This window comes from Peromyscus maniculatus, chromosome 2, assembly GCF_049852395.1.
Source record: "Peromyscus maniculatus bairdii isolate BWxNUB_F1_BW_parent chromosome 2, HU_Pman_BW_mat_3.1, whole genome shotgun sequence".
Classification (NCBI taxonomy): domain Eukaryota; kingdom Metazoa; phylum Chordata; class Mammalia; order Rodentia; family Cricetidae; genus Peromyscus; species Peromyscus maniculatus.
In genome coordinates this window covers 129,262,467-129,280,674 of record NC_134853.1, presented here as the reverse complement: position 1 = coordinate 129,280,674, position 18,208 = coordinate 129,262,467, and the positions used below count along the sequence as shown (strand labels likewise).

Genomic DNA, 18,208 nt, shown 5'->3' with positions numbered 1-18,208 from the left:
GTAACTTGACTAGAACTGACTAATGATAAAACTAAAGTTTTGTTACCTTGATTTAAAAGGTTTTGATTTAAAAGGTTTTATCTATAACACTACCTATCACCAGAACTCAAAGAATGTATTATTAACTACTTAAAAGGACAAAAAAGAAAAGGACAGAGACTGACCTTAGTGCTCATACTTTCAACCTAAACTACATGACAAGTGATGCCACCATGGATCTCTACTATCTATGAGGGTCTCTGTTACTGCATTCTGATCTGCCATCTGACCCCAAAGAATTAAGGCCTCAGTACTTTGAAGCACAAATTCTTCTTATTCCATCTTGTCTGGGGTCACTTCCTACCTAACTAGCCACTCTACCAGCCTATTAGAGAGCCAAAGCTATAGCTAGATACCCTCATCCCTTAGCAGGCACTTTGTATCCTCACTTAGCTCCTCTCACTACAAGACTGAGCTCTGACTATCTCTAAGAGTGAATGCTGTTACTATGGTCCTGAGTGCCAGTTGGTTCATAGTCTAGGTGAGCAACACCAGCCAATTGCCACTCCCAAGTACAGGATGAAACTCTACCACAAGATCTCCTTTCCAGGACTATTATGCCTATGACCTTGAAGTGCCATTTCATCCACAACCCCAACAAAGACCTGGCTATTATAGCCACCCTCCATGTGCTGCATCAAAACATGAGCTTTCTTTCCTGCTCTGCCAAAAGGCCATTGAACCTTACCCATCAGCACCAGACCTTGCAGGTCCATGTTCTCACATTCTTTCTTGCCCTCCTGCTCCACACCATCACTTAGAGAACTTCTGCTTTCATCCTCTGCCTTCCCTGCTGCACCTAGACCCCTGGTAACTCAAAGGGACCCTACCTCAGCCTGTTGCCCTTCTGGTCAAAGACAAGACCCAATCCTAATGAATATACCAGCAGAAGGAACAGGAGCAGAAACAGCATAGACATCGGGTTTGCAAGATTATGATTCCCTATCTTTGAGGTCAGGGTGTTTTAACCACCCCAAACCCCAACATAACCCACTGCTCATCTTTAGTCACATCTCTACCTGAGTGACAAATGTCTGCCCAACACAGATGTTAAAGGGAGGCATCTGTGCTGTGTGAACCTGGGAGATCCTGAAGTAAATCCAGTTCCCTTCCTTCCCATATTCCAAAATGCATTAACTATTCCAGATGCCAGGGTGAAGCAGGTCCTCAGTGTACAAGCTCAGTGTTCGGATGGAATGCTTCTTAGGATTCCTATGATATATTTGCAGGGTTTGTGGGGGGAGGTGCTAACTATCTTCCCTGTCCAACTCTGGTTATATCTGAGATAAGACACTCACTATATAACCCAGGCCGGCCCTAAACTAGCAATTCTCTTACCGTAGATCTCCAAGTGCTAGAATTAAGTAGTGTATTGGCCCTGCTCAACTCTTACCTCTGGGAATATCATGTGCCATAAAGAACTGGTTTCTATAGACTATTTTGCCTAAACTGTGAGGGTCAGTCAGTATCTGGTGATGGGAGTTTCTCCCAATGGAGAAAATTGCTTAAATTTCCCTCACCAAGAAAGCAGCCAAAGCCACCTCCAAATCCCTCCCCAACTAGTTAGTAGTCTTCTACTTAAGATGATTTTATTTATTATAGTAACATTTTATAATATTTGCATGTATTGAGCCATCTGCTTCCCTACTAACTTTCTCCTCTGGAATTAGACATGATTTTATAAGCTGGGCGTGGTGGCGCACGCCTTTAATACCAGCACTTGGGAGGCAGAGGCAGACAGATCTCTGCTGAGGCCAGCCTGGTCTACAGACTGAGTTCTAGAACAACCAGGGCAGTTACACAGAGAAACTCTGTCTTGAAAATGAAAAAAATAAATAAAATAAAATAAAGATACTAGAATTACAGTATAATATTCAGTAACATATATAAAATAGTAATTAATAAGTAAGGAAACAATCAACTATCATTTCTTATCCGTGATATGAGAAAAATTTATTATATGCTAAATTTTTTTTAAACCCCAAATCATAACCTATTTTTCAATAAGCAAATGTGACTATAAAGTTTCAAGAGAAACAAAAATGTTCCAAAACCTTAAATTAAAAGAAACTTGTAAAAAATATACCAGCAATTATGTCTAGGTTTCTTATAGTAAATTAGGAAAATGAAGTACATGAAAACACAACTGCCCCAAATGAAGAACATTATTGTGTCAAAACAGGAATGGACCATTCTGCAGCTCACTGTTCCAGTGCTCTAGAATGACTGGTATGTTGAGACACAATTATGTATCAAGTACCAAGACAATAAACCATGCTAAAAGCCACTTTAGAAACAAAGCTTGTAAGATTACTTTTTTTGTTGTTTTTAATTCAGAATACCTTATTTAAGAAATGAGAAGTAGTGGCACACACCTATAATCCCATCACTCAAGAAGCTGAGTGAGGAGGATTTCAAATTCAAGGCCAGCACGGGCATGGGATATATAGCAAGCTTAAGACTAGCATTGGCTAACCAGCTAGGCCCTATATGGGGGGAAAAAAAAAGTATCATTTATATATATTTTTAAACACAGTTTACTTGTTTTATTGAGTAAAAGAATGCCTGTAAGGCAACTGGATATGGTGGTTTGTGATCGCACCACTTAGGAGGCAGAGGCAGGAAGACTGTCCCAAGTTTGAGACAAGCTTGTCCAAATTCCAGATCAGTCAGGGATACATAACAAAAAAGAGAAAAGCTCTGTATGAAAAATATTACTATTTTAGCTCTCATAAAAACAAGGGGCTGGAGAGATGGCTCAGGGCTAAGGAGCACTGGCTGCTCTTCCAGAGGATCTGGGTTCAATTCCAAGCACCCACATGGCAGCTCATAACTGTCTGTAACTCCAGTTCTAGGGGATCGAACACCTTTACAACAATGCACATAAAATAAAGTCAAATAAATTATTAAAAAAAAAACAAGCCGAGCGGTGGTGGCTCACACCTGTAATCCCAGCACTCGGGAGGCAGAGGCAGGCGGATCTCTGTGAGTTCGAGGCCAGCCTGGTCTACAGAGATAGTCCAGGACGAGCTCCAAAGCTACAGAGAAACCCTGTCTCAACCCCCCCCCCCAAAAAAAAACCAACCAAACAAACAAAAGACCCTAGGCCACAGTTTATTATTTCCAATAAATTTTAAAAAAATAAATAAAATAAACCTCTCAACCTGCATTAAAAATAAAGGAGAAATGGCTCAGCAGATAAAAGCACTTGCCACAATCTGATGGCCCGAGTTCAAAGCTTGGAACCCACAGTGGAGGAGGGGAAAGTTGACTGGTAACTTCTATACACATGCCATGTCATCTGTGCACCCACAATCACAAACAATTGTTATCAGTACACATAAATAGAAAAGACAAAAAGAGAACATTTCTTTTCTATCTCTTTCATTTTTTAGTTTTTCAAGACAGGGTTTCTCTGTGTAGTCCTGGCTGTCCTGGAACTCACTCTACACTGGGCTGGCCTCGGGTTCACAGAGATCGACCTGCCTCTGCCTCCCAAGTGTTGGAATTAAAGGTGTGCACCACCACCACCCAGCAAGAGCACATTTCTGTAGTATAAAAAAGGAATGACAATTAAAAATCCCAATGCAACACAGTAATTCTGTATCATAGTGGCCATTATTCATAGCTCTACTTTCTAAACTTGCAGTTCCCCTTAGTCAACTGTGATTCAAAAACATTGAAGAGAGGGTTCAGACTGTAGATCCGTGGCAGAGCCCTTGCCTAGGATGAATGAGAATTCATTCTTTAAAACTGACGTAAGTAAAAAATAAAGTGTTTTAAAAAATAATGGCTAGAGATGATTTGGATGGTTAAGAACACTTGCTGTTCTCGTAGAGGACCTGGGTTTAATTCCCAGCACCCACATGACAGCTCACCATTTTCTATAACTCCGGTACCAGGGGTTTCAACATCCTCTTCTGACCTCCCCAGATTCCAGGCATCCAAGACATATATGGGAGCAAAATACTTGTACACATAAAGTAAGTAAGTTTGGGGGAAAAAATGTATATAAATTAAATGGAAAATTCCAAAAGCAAATAATTTACAAGTTTCAAATAACTTAATGCATTGCACTGTCATAAATGTCCTATTTTATTATCTTATCTTACCACAGATGTGAATAAAGGAAAAAATAATATATATAATGGCTCATTATCATCTACAGTTTCAAGCATCCAGTGAGGGCTGGAAAAAGGAACCTACATGCCTAGGAGACCTTATTTTGATGTCCATGATGGAACCAGACACATGGTTTTCTGTATGCAACAGACAACTATTTCCTACTCCATGTTATAATTTATATGTCAGAACAAGAAAAAGCTTGACTTATTTTCTTCTGTTCTACTTACCTTAGCCCAATAGCGAAAGGCTAACACTAAGGGAGTGAAGACAGGTTCCACTTTGCCAAGAGCAGCAAGTAAGTCAGTAGTGAGACATGCCATATCATTTCCTGCACTCACTCTACATAGTAAACCACTGTGAATGAGAAACAAAGTTTGCTTGTATTAATACCTCTGCTTTAATTAATACCTTTAATAGCTTCAAAAACCCAGAGGCTATCCTTTTCAGTCACCATACTTTAATAACCAGAAAAGTTATTATTGAGACTGGAGAAATGGTGCAGCAGTTAAGAGCCTGTGCTGTTCTTGCAGAAGACTTCAGATCTGTTTCTAGTATCCACAAAGATACACATATAATAACTGTTTTAAGTCACAGTGAAACATTTCTTCTGCTCCTTTACTTATTGTATATAAACATATGTTGCCATGGCATGCACACGGAAGTCAAAGGAAAATTGGTGGAAGTTGTTCTCTGCTTCTTTCATATGGGTCTCACAGAACAAGCTCAGATGGGCAGGGTTTTTTTGTTTGTTTGTTTGTTTGTTTTTTTCAGATGGGCAGGTTTTGAGACAAGCAATTTTACCCATGGAGCCATCTTATCAGCCCACATGTTTGGAAGATGTAAGGACAGACTCTTGCTATAAAGCCCAAGCTAAGATTACAAGCTTAAGCCACCAATGACACTAACATCTTCAATGTCAATTAAGATAGCATACTTCTCTTGGCTTTGTACATGACAAAATTTAAAAATTAATTTACTAGCTATAATTCTCAACTCTAATTTCTTAATCAAGCTTTCATAATTTTGTTGTTACTTTCAAGTGAATTTACCTATTAATCCATGACTCATGCTTTTGAATAGTGAAAACAGGAATGAGAAGAATACAGTGGAGACTATCCCGGGGAAGGGAGGTGGAGTAGCAAAAAGAAAAATTAATCTGAAGCTCTCTGTCAACACACAGGCAATTTGATACAATATGAAAAATACTGTTTCCTGTTTTGATTTGACCTATTAGAAGTCAAATGCCTACATTCCATTATTGATTTTGTCTTAAATGATATAAATTTGGACAAATGCTTACCCTCTCCCAGTCTCAATTTTCTGATTTGGAAAATAAGGAAGTTGGGCTGGCAAGATGGCTTAACTAGCCAAGTAAGCCTGAAGACCTCAGTTCAATCTTTAGAACCAATCCCAGAACCCATGCAATGCTTTGAAGGAGAAAACCAACACTATAAAGTTGTCTTCTGACCTTCACACTCATGGGATGCAAACAAACACATACAATAATAAAATATTTTAAAATCCAAAATAAGGAATTTGAACTAGATCTCCACAAAAACTTTTGAATTTAAATAAAACACAAAATCTTAGACTACAAGAAAAACAACTTAATAATCAACAGAAGAATGTTTGACCTTGTATTTTTTCCCATGTTGATCTCAAGTAGTATTTAGTTCCTTTTCTTCCTCCCTTCCTTTCTTTTTTTCATTTTTTTGAGACAAGGACTCACTATGTAGCCTTGGCTGGTCTGTGACTTGCTCTGTACACAAGGCTGGCCTCAAAATCAGAGATCCTCTGCCTCTGCCTCACAAGTGCACCACCACACCCAGTTATTTCTCCATTTTCAAAGGTACTTCTACCCTTTCAGTCCTACAGACATCTGACTAGAAGGGCAATGAATCATGCTCATTAAATGAAAAATAGATTGTAAATAAAGTATTTCTTAATTATTTATCTTGTGTATGTGTGTGTACACATGCACGCACATACTTAAAGAAGGGCAGGAGACAACCTTCAGGAGTCAGTTGTCTCTTTTTACCACGTATGTCTCAAGGAAAGCTCAGTTCTTCAGGCTTGGCAGCAAGTTCTCTTACCTAATAAGCATCTTGCCAGCCCCTAGATTATAACAGGCAGTAAAACCTTATCACGACTGGCTACTTCTTCAATTTTTGTATCTCCACAGCAATACAGTACTTACACAAAAGTAAATGCTGTTGGTATTGATGGTTGAGTAATTGAGTTTAGGCAGAAAAGAAGAGAAGGGGAGGAAAGGGAAGAGGAGGGGAGAGGAGAGGGGGAGAGGGGAGGGGAGGAAAGGGAAGGAAAGGGAAGGAGAGGAGAAAAGGAAGGGAAAGAAATAAAAAGAAAGTTTGACCTAGAGTGTTTTAACTCTGCTAGCTCAATTTCTTGTTCACATGCATTTGGTATGCTTTAATAAATGACAACTAGTATGGTCATATTAACCTAATGAGAAATCTAAGACACACAATTTCTTCTCTTGGAAATGTTCGCCACAAATTTGGTTCTCTGTAGTTTTTTCATTGTTTTAATGATGGGTGTGAGTGTATGAACAATGGCTTACATGGGATACAAGGAATGGAACTTTTATGTGGTAAATGAGCCATCTTGTTGGCGTGTGTGCGTGCGTGCGCGTGTGTGTACACAAACATGCATGGGTACATTCACAAATGTGTGTGGTGGCCAGAGGTTCACGTTGAGTATCTTTGACTATTGCTCCCCTTCTTGTTTAAAACAGGTCCCTCACTGAACCTGAAGCCCGACATTTTGGATAGGCTGGCTGCCCAGCAAGCCTCTAGGGGCTCCCTGTCTTTTCCAGAAGTAGGTTTGTCCAGCTTGTTATCTCATCACTAGGGACCCAAACTCAAGTCCTTATGTCTCACACTGTGCAGCAAACACTTTACCCACTGCGCCATCTTCTCTGCCCAAGGTTTGTTTTCATAAATACCTTATTTTCTTCATTACCAACCTTTTCCGATCTTTGCACACCACAACAGGAACTTTAGCATGAAAATCAGATTCCACATCTACATATAATGCTAATAAGAGGGAGGGGGAAGTAAGTTAATGTCAACATCTCTAAGTATTAATTAGTAAACAGTAAATAACAGTTCCATTCTAAAAATAACTCTCACTACCTCTGTGGGATAACCCAGTAACAATTTCATTCTAAAAATCATTCTCATTTCTGTGGAATAACCCACTCTTCTTATTATGAAAATATTAAGAATCAAAAGAATCTCTTACCTTTCCCGGAATCATCTGTTTATACTACAAACCATGAGTATAGTCTTAAATACTGTTTGGAAATTAGAAGCACCTTAAGAACAAAGGGCTTTTAACATCCCTAAAAGTTTGAATATTTCCAAGTAAGTAGACAAACTTTACAGATACACAGCAAAGAGGGGACATCACTTACTTCTGAGGGCTACAGCCATAGGAGAACTTATGCTTTGCCATTCAAGTACAACTCTTGGCCTCACCCAATTAATTTTTCCAAAATTTACCTAATGAAAGCTTCTTAGGAAGAATTAATGTGTGTGTGTGTGTGTGGCGGGGGGGGGGGGTGGGGGTGGGGTGGGGGGGGTGAGATGGGACATAGTCTATCACTAAAGTAGATCTCAAGTCATAAATATCATTTCAGGGTATGGGGAGATGGCCCCAGAGGAAAAGTTCAGTCCCCAGCACCCTTGTGATGGAAGAAGAGAACCAATTCCTACAAGTTGTCCTCTGACTTCCAAATGCATGCAAGCACCTACCCACCCACAAACATTCACAGGTATATAATACAAATTTAACTTAAAAATTAAAAATAGGCGGGGCGGTTGTGGTGCACGCCCTTAATCCCAGCACTTGGGAGGCAGAGGAAGGCAGATCCAGGACAGGTACCAAAACCTGTATTCATTTCTCTGTGTACAGAGAAACTTTGTCTTGAAAAACCAAAAAGTAAACAAACAAACAAATAAATAAATAAAATACTTTAAGTAAAGATAAATGGATTGACCTTTCATTTGGGGGGAAAAAAACCTCAATGAAAATCTCTAGTAGTATTTGATGGGATGATTAATAATTTAGAATTATGTACTGGAAACCCATTATGTCAGAAATACCATTACACACAGTGAATATGGCAGTAACTTAAGACCCAAAAAGCTCAATGAGGGGTTTGGAATGCAAATATGAAAACAGATCTTGTAGATGACAGATTTCTAGAGGATAAGATGAAGACATTAAGTAAAATTTAATTTTAGCAGTGGTGGTGGCGCATGCCTTAATCCCAGCTCTTGGGAGGCAGAGCCAGGTGAGTTCAAGGCCAGACTGGTCTACAAAGTGAGTTCCAGGACAGGCTCCAAAGCTACACAGAGAAACCCTGTCTCAGAAAAAAAAAAAATTTTAAACCTACATTTTATGACTTAAGATGATCTCTCATGTGAATATATATTTATAATGGGCTGACACTTCTCAATAACTCTTAAGAGGTCAAAGCCATTATGCCTACCTTGTATGTTTACCTATAATGTTTTAAAGTTTTTATGTAATTAGAAACAAGTATTTATTAACAAAAGCAACTCTACTAAAATATCCCTACATCATTCCTTATAAACTAATTTCCCAGTACAACAACGTCAACAAGAAGTTCATAAATAATGAACTAATAAGATAACTCAGCTAACAAAGGCCCGTGCTTCCAAGCCTGACAACCTGAGTTCAATTCCAGAAACCTACATGGTAAGGAAAGAACAACTATCATGTACACCAAAAATGTCACAAATGCCACGCACATACACACCCCTAAATAATTATAACAAAAAAAAGGCAGGCAGAGAAGAATGAGCCAGCTAGTTTACCAGTCTTTAAATATATGTACTGGGGGTTGATTTGAAACACCATACTCTTTTTATTTTTATCTATGTAAATATCCTTTCTTACAAAAGCATTCCAGACAAGTAACATGGAAAAGCTACTTGGTATGACTCAGCTGATGTAACATAAATGATTACATTAGGCTACTATCACAAATTCAGGTGGACTATTGTTTCAAATGTAAAGAACATAGCCAGGATTGGTGGCACATATCTTTAATCCCAGCATGCAGGGGACAGTGGCAGGTGTATCTCTGTGAGTTCGAGGCCAGTCTGGTCTACAAAGCAAGTTCCAGGACAGCTAGGGCTACAAAGAGAAAGCCTGTCTTGAAAAACCAACAACAACAAGAACAAAACAAACAAACAAAAAGAACAAACAAATCAAGTGGAAACGGAGTGTGTATACACAATGCATAACCGAATCTTTATTCTGCATCTCTCCCTAATTTTCCTTCATGAGTGACTTTTCAATAAGATGAAGACTATTTATCTTCATTTACACATGAAATGCTCATAACATAGTTGTTCCCTTTTAACTAAAAGAAATACTTTCTAAAACACCAGTAAATATCTGCAACCTGAAGTGGTATCAAACACTGTAAATACTCATTTTTTCTTAATCATACATGCATTTGAAAAAGTTTAATAAATAAATTAGGCATTGTAAAAGATTAGCAGGAATACTAAGTAGAACAGAGAAATTACAACATAATCAGTTATATGAATATGGACCTTCTTCTGTACATGATACTGTAGGAAATGTAATAACTTGGTAACTAGACAGCCACTAAAAGATAAATTGATGGAGCCACTGAGAATGGAATACGGAAGGGCTAGAGAGATAGCTGAGTGGTTAAGAGCACTTGTTCTTAACAAGGACCTGGGTTCAGTTCACAACATCCACATACTGGCTCACATCCATCCTTAACTCTAGTTCCAGGGGATCAGACACTCTCTTCTGACCTCTGCAGGCACAAGGCACACACATGGTGTACACGTATACATGCAGGTAAAACACCACACACATAAAATAAGTAGTTTTTTGTTTTTGTTTTTGTTTTTTTTAACTGAGGAATTCCTTGTTTATAGAACGTTCTACCTGATTTTCAGATTGTAGTTGAATTCAGGTTAACTGAAACCACAGAAAGCAAAACTAGGATAGTGACTGGACTGTAGCTCACTGACAGAACATTAGTCTAGTGCAAAGCCCTGGGTTCCATCTTCCCAGCACAGAAATAAACATATACAAAAGTAAATCCTGCAGATAAGGAGAGATTATTGTATTGAAAGCTATTTTCTAATTATCCAAATACTATAACACTTTGTAATTATCAACTTTGATACAGTATATCTGACTTAATCAACAGGTTACATTTCCAGGTACATCTACTAAATGAACACACATGGATATGTATATATACATACATTCATATACTGTAGCAATTATAACATGGTTAGCCATATGGAAGCAACACAGTGCAAATACTTTTAGAAAACTTTTTATAAAAGAAGAAAAGCAAGGAACTTACGACTTTTTTTCAAAATTCCAAGCACTTGTATCAGAAGATCTGGATGATTCATCTAAAAAGTTTCATTGAAACAAAGAACAATTAGCAGGGCATTAGTGAGAACTCAATTTGATTAAATAGTAACATTTAAACAAAAATCATGCTCTATATTTTAAAATAATATAATCAGAGTAGTATTTTTTACTTTGTCAACAAATCTTGTTCAGAGAAGTAGAATATAGCAAATGCAGAACTATTTACTATTAGAGAAAAATAGAAACAAGTTTACCAAATGACTATTACATAGACTAGAAATTTAAATGACAAACTTTCACTCAAATCAAATATCTTTGAGTAAAAACAAAAACAAAAAAAGAAAAGTATTTAAAAGAAAAAAAACTTTAAACATTGTTCTGGCTAGTTTCATGCCAACTTGACATAAGCTCATAATTTGGGAAGAGGGAACCTTAGAAATATATCAGCTGGGCGGTGGTGGCACAAACTTTTAATCCCACAGTACTCGAGAGGCAGAGGCAGAGGGATCTCTGTTGAGTTCAAGGCCAGCCTGGTCTACAGAGTTCCAGGACAGCCAAGACTACACAGAGAAACCTTGTCTCAAAAAAACAAAAAAGAAAAGAAAAGAAAAGAAAGAAAATATTATCACTAGACTGGCCTGTAGTCAAAGCCTGTGGGGCTTTCTCCCCTCTCCAACTTAACTGATATGGTGGCACCCCTGGGCTGGTGGTCCTGGATATGTACTATAAGAAGAAAGTAGGCAGAGCAAGCCACAAGGTGTAAGCCATTAAACAGCACTCCCTTCATGGCCTTTGCTTCAGTTCCTGCCTGCCTTGAGTTCCTGCCATGATTTCCATTGATGATGGACTACAAGCTGTTAAAATGAAATAAACCATTTCCTTCCCAAGTTGCTTTAGGTCATGGTGTTTTATCACAGAAACAGAAACCCTAAGACAAGCAGGAAATTTTGACTGGTAACTTTTAAAATATTGTATTACTGTTTGTGACAGGGTGGAGTGAATGCCACAGACCACATATAAGGCCAGAAGAAAATAGGTAGAATCAGTTCTCTTTTTAATTTGATGTGGGTTCCAAGGCTTGAACTTGGATCACCAGGCTTGCTTGGTATGTGCTTTTTACCCACTGAGACATCTTGCCAGATCTTGACTGACAGTTTTAAATATCTGATTTGATAAAAATTAGCAATGTTAATGCCAAATATTGACATTGTTGCTAATAACAGTACCTCACTAATAGTTCTTATCATTTTACCAGGCTGTATGTACATGTTCATCTCATTTAACATAAAAACTGGGCCAGGTGTGATGGAGCATTTTTAATCCCAGCACTTGGCAGACAGAAGCAAAGGATCTCTCTGAGTTTATGGCCAACCTAATCTACACAAAGAATCCAGGACCAACTTGGGCTACATAGTGAGACCATGCCTCAAAAACAAACATTATCCCTCATCTGGAAGCTAGAGATGAAATACTCTAGTAGCATGTGGCCCAGGCTCTTAGAAACATCATATTATGGCCCAATGTGGTGGTGCATGTCTTTAACTGCAGCATTCAAGAGGCAGAAGCATGAGAATTGCCCCAAGTTCAAGGACAGCCTGGACTATACGCTGAGTTCCAGCCCAGGATAAATGGGGAAATCTTGTCTCAAATAACCAAAAACAACAAAAAATTTATTAGTCATTTCGAAATTGAGAAAAACAATGTTCAAACTTCCGGTCAAGTTTTAATTCAGCAGTATTGAAAATTTCCACTTTTCAATACTGCTTACCAGAAGTAGTAACTAGTCAAGAAGCTTAAATATATGCACTTTTCCCTTTTATTACTTTCCTCTGTTGGCTTTTCTCTCCCACCTGCATATTTTTACCCTCCCTATTTGAAATGTAAGATTAACTTTTAAATTAAAACACTGTTTAGTCTTCATGGTAATACTCAATAAGCCAAAGGTTTCTTTCCTCCTACCACGTTCTAAAAGGTAACCCATTAAAATTATCAAGTACTAGTTAAGTACCATAGAGAGAAGGTTCTTTTTTAATTACTTACCTTGGGAGGAAATTTTATATCTATATTAACATCACTGCTTTTCAGGGCAAACTTTGTCAGAGATGAACCATACAACCTCAGTGAACATTCTGGAATAAAGGAAAATCACAAAAGCATTTTTGTTTTAATGGGGAAACTAGAAAGATGACTCAGTAGTTAAGAGCACTTGCTGTTCTTGCAGAATACCAGTTTCCAGTACCTAAATGGCAGCTCATAACCATCTGTAACTCCAGTTCTGGGGTATCTAGTAGCCTCTTCCAACCTATCAGGCATTCACATATACATACTACACATAAAACCCCACACACATACATCAAAACAAATAAATAAAAAAATTCAGGAAAACTATACATTACTTCAATCACATAATTCTAGCATAATAATTTTCACAAAATTGACATCCTTTCTAACTGAATGGGTATTATGGGTACAAAAATTATGGGTACAAGAACAAAGAAAGAAAAAAAAAACCACTAGAAAAGTTCCGTGTTCAAATTCAAACAGTTCATTTAGAAACCAATCTAAGACTATTTAGCAAATGTACTCATCTAGCAATGCTATTGTCACAAAATGTATTATTTTAGAAGCTTATGTAAGAATCAACTTTTAAAAAAAAGATCAGACATTCAGTACATATGCTTTTTCTTTTTTTTCATATGCTTTTTCAAAATACAAAGTGACTCCAAATTAACTGATAATGCAAACTTAACACACAGAAAAACTTTGTTCTGATCTTTCTCAGACTATTTCAAAAACAAGGTGTACTTCCAAAAGATCACACCAAAGAGCAAGAAGTAACATGTGAAGTTGGTACTGACCAAGTAAGGCCAGTTCTTAAAAAATTAACATTCAGCTTCAGTTGTATACTTTTCGAACTTAAAAATATCTAAACATTATCAGTATCATTAAAATCATAAAAATGTAAGTCCTGTTTTTACAATAATACTGAATTACTTTTCAACCATTCTAATCAGTATTCAACTCAGGTACAAAAATATGAGAGAAATAATAGGAAATGAAATTCTATTTTTCCACTTCAAATTTCCAACATCTCTTTGGATGGTAAAAAGTTAAGTCTTATTTAAGATACATTTACCTAAACACTAAAAAAAAAAAAAAAAAAAAAAGATGGACAGCATCCTATACGTGTGTAAATGTATGCAATAAACCTGAATTCATAATACCTTGAACCCAAAATTAAATTTTCTCTAAAGTCTTTACATAAACTAATTTTATCAGTGATACTCAGGGGCTAAAGAGATGGCTCAGCAGTTAATACTATTTGCTGCTCTTACAGTGGATCCCACTTCAGTTTCCCAGCAACTCCATCAGGAGACTCACAACCACCTGTAACTCCAGCTCTTAACAACTTCTTCTGGCCTCTGCAGGCACCTGACATATGTATGGCATACATACACATATAAATATTTTTATAATAAAACTCAATCTCTAAAAACAAAACAAAAATGATACTCATAAACCAATATAAGATATACCTGACCAATAAGAAATTACCTATGCTTGGCATTTTAAAAATCTTGTTCTCATACCACAAAATTATACAATTTTCTTTTTTTCTTAAAAGGGGATACTTTAATAAAAGCAATTCCTAGAGAGTGAGATGCTAAAGATGCTTGCTGCCTGAGGAACTAAAGTGGATCCCAAATCACACATGGAAGAAGTTGTCCTCTGATTCCGCACTTACATGCCAGGGCGTACATATTCACAAACACACACAAACAAAAAATTAGTGTACAAAAAAAAGGTCATTCCTAAGACAATCAAATCTGTCTACGTTTAAGAAGCAAAAAAAGAGCTGAGCAGTGGTGGCTCTTGGGAGGCAGAAGCAGGTGTATCTCTGAGCTGGAGGCCAGCCTTGTCTCTAATGTAAATTCCAGGACAGCCAGGGCTATTACAGAGAGAAATCAAACAACCAAACAAAAAGATATACATTAAGAAATTTACCCTAGTTCAAGAGAAAGTAAGGGAAAACTCTGTGACTCTAATAATTAAGTATGTAAAATGGTTCTGTACCTGGTAAGTATGTCATTATAACCTTTGACATTTCCTCCACAATGTCCTGGCGGACTCTGAGGTCATCATCTGTTATTCCTTGTTCTTTTGCTAATTCAACAACTGCAATACTTAAAGCAGCCAGGTGAGCAGGGGAAGGAGATGGAAGAGATCGCAGTTCACTTTCTTCCTGTTTTTCCTGTTAATAGAATGTTTCACAACAATAACAAAAGTTTCAATTTTAATGTCCTTAATATTTAAGAAAGAAGAATAGAAGTAACAAATATTCACCTTCTAAACATGATAAATAAAACATGTAATAAGTGAAGCAAAGAAATACTTCTGCTTTTAGGACACAGGATTCAAGGAATAAAAGGTACAGCAAGGGAGTTTACTAGTAAGGTTTTTTTCTTAATAATTAATAGGAATTTTCTGAAATTATAATTAAATCATGTGATTAATTTTTTAAAATCTGCTCTACTGGAACTGGAGAGAGAACTAAGAAGTTAAGAGTGTGGACTGCTTTTGTGAAGGATCCCATTTCAGTTCCCAGCCCCCACATCCAGTGGCTCACAACTACCTACATAACTCAAGCTCCAGGGGACCTGAAGCCCTCTCCTGGTCTCTGCTAGCTCCCACAGGGACCCATTATACACTTACTTACTCACTTATAATTAAATAAATAGATAACCATTTTACAAGAAGAACATAACATTTTAAAAATTTTTCTACTGTACTATTGGTATAAATTGTGAAAATCTATATCTAAGCTAACACAGAGGTTCAACAGTTGGCTCACAATTCTGTAGCAGCAAAGACAGCTATCTAAGGTAAACCAGAAAAGCCATCAGTCGTAGCTAATCAACACAGGCAGCATCAAGCAAAATGGTCATAAGAATACTCCCTAACACATACACAAAGTATATAGAATATTTATATACTTTTTTTAAACAATCAAACCATGCAAAACCTCTATGGAAACAGAGAAGGACTACAACCCAGAGGACTATGGAAGATCAGGTGAGAGGATTCTTCTCAGAGACATTATCTGAGCCAAGACTTAAGACTATATATTAGTAGTATTACAATTTTTGAGAAAAAATTAAATAGTTACTATATCAATATACTTAGAAATTCCATGTTCTGTACTTCTCCAGCTTCATGTCATGCCATTTTCTTTCTAGTTCTTTCCTTCCCTCTTACTAGATTCACTCACGTCTTTACACACCTTGTCCACTCTTGTCTAGAAACCTTTCTTTATGAGGTTTTAATGTACCACACTCACTTTTAGCCTTTTAAACTACTATTTCAAAGTTCAGCTCAAAGGTCACTTTCCAGAGAAACTTCCCTGTTCTAGACCAAGTAAAATATCCTTGTTTATTTCCTTAGCAAATTTCTCCCTCTAATAAGACTTATTGTACTTAAACCCCTATTCATCAATTATTAGGAACTCTAAGAACAGGAACCATGACTACCTTATTCACCACTACCTACATCTAGCAATCGGACAATAAATACCCTGTATGTGAGTTAAGGTAGAAAGACAGGGAAAATGATGGGGATATGGGAGGTGGAAAAAGTACCTCATCACAGAGTCTAGTTGAAGCGTCTTAGTGAGAAGTCAAAATTCCAGCACATTAAATGTTTGCTGTGAAGACTGCAGAGATAATATTTCTCTCATATATAGCTATTTTACGTTAAAATAGCAAGTACACAAGTGTACTATGGCATGTGTGCCCATGTACACAAAACAAATAATAGTAGACGTGAAAGAATTCTCAAAATAAAAATGTCTTTGGGTGTAGATGTAACTAACCGTCTTATTAAATAAGAAACACAGAAACAATGTAAAAGAGAAAGCTGAGAGGTCAGAGCTCAGAGCTAAAATCTCACCCTTCCGCCTTCCCAGCTTCCCGAAAGAGACCTATTTCCTGTCTGTTCGTCTATTTATAGTATTTTGTTCTGCCTTCTCATTGGTTGTAAACCCAAACACGTGACTGCCTCGTCACTGTCTGAATGTACAGCCCCCTAGGTCTTAAAGGCATGTTTCCAATGCTGGCTGTATCCCTGAACACACAGAGATCTATGGGATTAAAGGCGTGTGCCACCACCGCCACACTCTGTCTATGGCTCTAATAGCTCTGACCCCCGGGCAACTTTATTTATTAACATACAATCAAAATCACATTTCAGTACAATTAGAATACCACCACATTTGGGGGCTAGAAAGATAGCTTAGTGGGTAAGAAAACTTGGTAAGCATGAAGACCTAAGTTCAGAAAGTTCAGCTCCCAACACCGATGTAAAAAGCTAAGCATAGTTGAGCACACCAATGGAGACAGGAAGAATGTTAAGACTTCTTGGCTTGCAGGAATAACTCCAGTTTCAGTGAGAGACTTTATCTCAAAGGAATAGGGTAGAGACTGATAAAGCATGACAGACACCCAGTTTTCCCAAGGCCTCGGTACAAGTGCAAGCACGTTCACCCCCCTACACACAGAGACGTGCGTGCACAGAGTGTCTTTTAATAAATCACAACTCTGCTTTACACTGACTGTCCTGGAATTTCTTTCTGAGTTGAAGCCAAGGATCCAGTTTCACCTGAGCAAGATGTCCCTTAAAAGATTAAGGGGACTCAGGCTACTGTAGGTGGCAGTATGGAGCCGTGCCTGCTCACTGCTGCTGCTGCAAGATGGACAAACTGTACCTGACAGTTTTTATTTTATGAATCAATTTTCCTTAGCATCATCAAACTGGTCCTAGAAGGTTCCTTCTAACCACTGGAGATAAGGAAGTTAATCACATTTTTTCAAGGCTATCATTTCAGTTACTTCATGCCTCATTATTAGATTTATAAGTTTAAAAATTACCTAATACACTTTTACGGTTCAAAGAGTCAAGATTTTTAAAAGAGATAACTTACCAAAATATTTTTCTTATGTCGCTTTTCTTTTATATGTTTATGTGCTCCTTGGATGTTCTCAATGTGAATTAAGCAAAGTTTGCATAGATAACGGCAATTGGTATATTCTGGTGATCGCTGAAGAAACAAATTTAAAAATACACTTTCTCAGTAAACAAATAAATGACAGACTATATAAGTGAATAATCTGACTAACTGTAACAGGCCAAAATAGGTCCTGAGGAGCTGCTGACATAGCTGAGTGGTAGAACATATACCTACCATGTGCTAGGCTCAGGTCAAACACCCCAACACCACAACAAAGGAAACAAACAAGCACTGAAGAATATGTGTTTAGTAAGTAACCAGTACCTAAAACTCAAGAGACAGCTGACTTTTTCATGTGCTTAGTAAGTGACCAGTACCTAAAACTCAAGAGATAGCTGACTTTTTCATGTGCTTAGTAAGTGACCAGTACCTAAACACTCAAGAGACAGCTGACTTTTTCATGTGCTTAGTAAGTAACCAGTACCTAAACAAGGTATAGATTAATAGAAATGAGTTAATTTAAGATAGAAGAACTAGATAACAAGAAGTCTGCCATGGCCATACAGTTTATAAGTAATATAAATCTCTGTGTGTTTATTTGGCTGCGGGACTGGTAGG

At 37.5% G+C, this 18,208-nt stretch overlaps 1 protein-coding gene across 11 annotated transcripts in view; it reads right to left on the bottom strand.

Annotated features, from left to right (window-relative positions):
- The window catches only part of Tut4 (terminal uridylyl transferase 4), a 116,484-nt gene that overhangs the window by 62,437 nt on the left and 35,839 nt on the right, over positions 1–18,208 (bottom strand). For all 11 annotated transcript variants that reach the window (XM_076564701.1, XM_076564702.1, XM_076564703.1 and 8 more), the window contains 6 exons: positions 17,564–17,680; positions 14,662–14,839; positions 12,628–12,716; positions 10,574–10,625; positions 7,151–7,220; positions 4,392–4,518 (listed from right to left, as the gene is read on the bottom strand). In XM_076564701.1, the coding sequence (XP_076420816.1) occupies positions 4,392–4,518; positions 7,151–7,220; positions 10,574–10,625; positions 12,628–12,716; positions 14,662–14,839; positions 17,564–17,680 (633 nt within the window). The remainder of the gene's footprint in view (positions 1–4,391; positions 4,519–7,150; positions 7,221–10,573; positions 10,626–12,627; positions 12,717–14,661; positions 14,840–17,563; positions 17,681–18,208) is intronic.